General features: G+C 43.0%; 1 protein-coding gene across 1 annotated transcript; it reads right to left on the reverse strand.

Annotated features, from left to right (window-relative positions):
* Positions 1-904: 904 nt before the first annotated feature.
* On the reverse strand, positions 905-1949 carry LOC110734101. The gene is made up of 2 exons (XM_021914160.1): positions 1389-1949; positions 905-1297 (listed from the first exon to the last, which is right to left on the reverse strand). The coding sequence occupies exons 1-2, from the start codon at positions 1947-1949 to the stop codon at positions 905-907; spliced, it is 954 nt and encodes a 317-aa protein (XP_021769852.1).
* Positions 1950-3842: the final 1893 nt, after the last annotated feature.

The following is a 3842-nucleotide window of genomic DNA, read 5'->3' on the forward strand; positions in this document are numbered from 1 at the left end:
CAGGCATGGCAAGACTCACTTTCACAGCTAACCTTTTATTGTTGTCGACCCCTAGCGAGAACTTTATAAAAGATTTTTGGAGGTTTAGTTGTTGCCCAGAAGCTTTCCCAAACCTCTGAAGGATGTCTGTGATACAATCACAGGCTCCCTCGTTTGCTTTGAAGAAGAGTATAACATCATCTACAAAGAAGAGATGAGAGATCGAGGGGAACCTACGGGAAACTTTCAGGCCCTGAAATTGATTTATATCCTCTTCCAGAGAAAACATTCTAGAGAGGATATCCAAGCAGAAAATAAAGAGGTACGGAGATAGGGGATCCCCTGCCTTAAGCCGCACTTTGGAGCAAAGTGATCAGACGTTTTCCTGTTAATAACTGATTTAAAACTCACCGTTGAGATACACTGTGAGACCATCTTTACCTAGTGCTCAGAAAACCCATAAGCTTGAAGGAATTTTAGGAGAAAAAGCCAATACATCCTCTCATATGCCTTTGACATATCGATCTTAACTATTGTGAAATTCGAGCCTTTCTTCGAATTTATGAGGTGCATAAGCTCGTGGCTCAAGAGGATGTTGTCCTCCATGTATCTCCCTGGTATGAAGGCACTTTGGTTTTCCGTAATAAGGCTAGGGAGAACCACCTTTAGCCTATTGACGAGGAATTTTGATATGCATTTAATGACTATGTTGCATAAACTTATCGGCCTGAAATGGCTGGCGATTTCTGGAACCTTCACCTTTGGAATCAGAAAAAGGAGGGACTGGTTCCATTCCTTCAACATGTTTCCTAACCTCAGAAATTCCTTCACACTTTCAACCACTAGATTACCCACCTCTTCCCAATAAGCCTTGAAGAAATCCACTGTGAAACCATCTAGGCCTGGAGACTTAGAGAAATGCATATCAAACATAGCTTTTTTTAATTTCCCCATCTATAAAAGCCCTATCCAACCAAAGCCGATTCTCTTCCAAAAGGGAGGGAATGTCCAATTGCCGAAGAAGTAGGTCAATATCTTCCCCATGATTATCACTCGTGACTGGATTGTAGATATCTTTGATTGAGGTAAGAATTACCTCTTTTATCTCCTTTTGCTCCTCGACCCAAGTATCATTTTCACCCCTTAAAGTCAAAATTTCATTTTTCAATTGTCTTTGCTTCACCTTCCTATACATTGTAGGAGTGGGGCAGTCCCCAAACCTCACCCAATTTGCCTTCATTCTCTGTTTCCAGAAATTAAAACTCAGCTGACTCTCTAGAATGAGAAGGTTTATACGTTGGATGTATTTTTCCCCTTCCTGAAGCGAATTAATATTCAAACTCATACTCTGGAGGTCTTTAGTGAGATTTCTCCAGTTTATGCCCCAAACCTTTTTATTTTCCAGACACCAGTATTGGAGTCTGGTCCTCAACTTCTCCAGCTTCCTCGAATAGCTGAAACATATGTGACCTTTGAATTTCTTCTTTCCAAGAATCCTTCAAAATTTCCTTGTTTTCCGGGAAGCCAAGACACCAATTTTCAATCTGATATGGCCTATTAGAGGAGGAAGATCTAGCTTTATTATAGTAGGTGATGGCTGCATGGTCGGAGCATATTATTGGTTCATGAGTAATTCTCCCATCGGGGGAGTGATTGAACCAGTCCTCTTTGATGTAGGCTCGATCAAGCCTTTCAAGGATGAGCTCATTACCATCCCTTTTGTTGCTCCATGTTAACCTAGGCCCCGAAAAAGGAACCTTCGTTACATTGCTACTAAACCTCCAATCAATTCCTCTAATTTGGACCGAACCACCTAACTTGTCACTCCCACTTTCCACTTGGTTAAAATCCCCTATTGTTTGGACATTTTTGAACTCTTCTAGGAACCATTGAAGTTGTTCCCAAACAATTCTTCTATGTTCTACTCTATGCTCGCCATAAAAAAAAAAGTACATACTTAATACTTCCATTACGTTCATAAACCTTACAAAGGATAAAGTTTTTTGAGGAATACAAAAATTCTACTACATCATTAGACCAAACTAAAACTAGGAGACCACCACTACTTCCATTTGAGTTCTAACGAAAATAGGAAGTAGGACCTAGAACACTTAAACTATCCGCCGCTTTAACAAAATCCATCTTAGTTTCCGAAACAAACAAAAACATAGGTAGCTTAGAACGATAAAGCCACACTAGGTAGGGAATTGCAAGGGAGTGTGGATCATTTAGACCCCTATAATTCCACGCCACAACACTCATATCCCTTTTGGGGGCTGACTAGGAGCAGCCTCCAGACCCTTCGCAAATGACTGTGCCGAATCAAACAAAGTACACTGAAGATCAATGTCCATATCATCCCTAAGCTCCCTGTAAGCCGAGGTGACTTCCTCACTTTTCTGACGCTTGTAAGACTCGGATGAAGAAGAAGAGATCACTTGAGGTCGCTTGTTTTATCCCCTCATCCTAATATCACCATCAATCTCCACCCCAAAATCCCTAGCCATGTCGGGATCAAAGATAGCCTTCGAAGCAAACCATCCTATCCCTTTGTCACCCTTGAGCCAAATTGAGAAACCACCCTTTTTGGACCACCTATGTAACCTCTTAAGCCTTTTACTTTCCACCCACTCATGATCAGTTTCAGTATTTTTCCTTGCATCACCATCACAAGAATGCGGAAGATGACCCACTGCCTCCCTTATGCGCTTCTTGTCATTTGCACTATCATCATAGTTAAATAACTTAGTATAATTGAAAGAGCTAAAGTGTGATACTGGAGTATTAGGCGGAACAAACTCGGTTAGAGGGAGGATCGGAAGACCACCCAAATCTGACGGAGAGAGCCGAAGAAAAAGTGGTGCGGTCAATCTCACATAACGGTGTATCTCACGAATCTCATCCCTCCTAGCATGTCGAATACCCAAGGATAAGATTGTGCTTGCTTCCATAATGCAAGCATACTCATCATCTTCTTGTTGTTGAACCTCATTCATTCTTCTAGTAGCCATAATCGTAGAACTTTCCAACCATCCTCCTACGCTAGCAACAAGCGAAACTTCCATAGCTCTATCTTGCCCTCCAATATTTCCAAAAAGACCTGCATTGTTTCTCTCAAGTGTCGTGGGTGTGGAAGCCCATTCCGAAATCCCCAAAGTATAGAAGATAGTCCCCGGCCCGCCTCCAACTCTAGCCTCTTGTTGTGCCAATGACACCTCTCCAACTTCGAAGGTAGAGTTTGGAAATAAAACACGAGCAAGGGGTTGAGGCCTGCTGCTGTTCCGCGCCTTTGGGCCCCTTAACACCGTGGGCCTGACTGGGTTCAAGCCTGTCGAACCCATGGTTGGAGCAAAATGATCAGAACCTTGCTGTTGATTCTCTCGCATCTGGTGAGTGTTTCGCTCACTAGGGTTTGGCGTACCCCTTTGAATGAGCTCCACATAGGGGTCCCAACCTAGACCCAAGTGCCTACCCTGAGACAACCTTAGGTCCGGAACCACCAGATCCTCCTCCATATCCACAAGATCAGAGTCCTCGTTTTGTAGTTCCTCCTCTACTGTGTGAAAACCGTCACTTTCTTCACTTTCTTGCTAAGACAAAGGACCCTCGAACTGATAACCCTCATCAAACTCCATATCTTCTCTCAGCATTCTTTTATAGAAGGAATAATTTTCATGAACCTCATATAGCCGTAAATCAACTCCGGTGTTCCGGAATCTATACCAGTCCGGCAACCCCCTAATATGGTTGAGTAAAATGGGTATTCTGCCGGCCCATATAGATTTTAATTCCGTCAGCCTCTACCTCGTCCAACCTTCGTCTCACTCGTCTTCTAGCCACCACTGTGTGGAGGTTGCAACGCC

This window comes from Chenopodium quinoa, unplaced genomic scaffold, assembly GCF_001683475.1.
Source record: "Chenopodium quinoa cultivar QQ74 unplaced genomic scaffold, ASM168347v1, whole genome shotgun sequence".
In the NCBI taxonomy this organism is placed as follows: Eukaryota; Viridiplantae; Streptophyta; class Magnoliopsida; order Caryophyllales; family Amaranthaceae; genus Chenopodium; species Chenopodium quinoa.

Coding starts and splice junctions, on each gene's coding strand:
- LOC110734101 (XM_021914160.1), bottom strand. CDS start 1,949: ATGGAAGTATTAAGTATGTACTTTTTTTTTTATGGCGAGCATAGAGTA. Junction 1,298..1,388: donor AGGACCAGACTCCAATACTG/GTGTCTGGAAAA, acceptor AATTCGCTTCAG/GAAGGGGAAAAATACATCCA.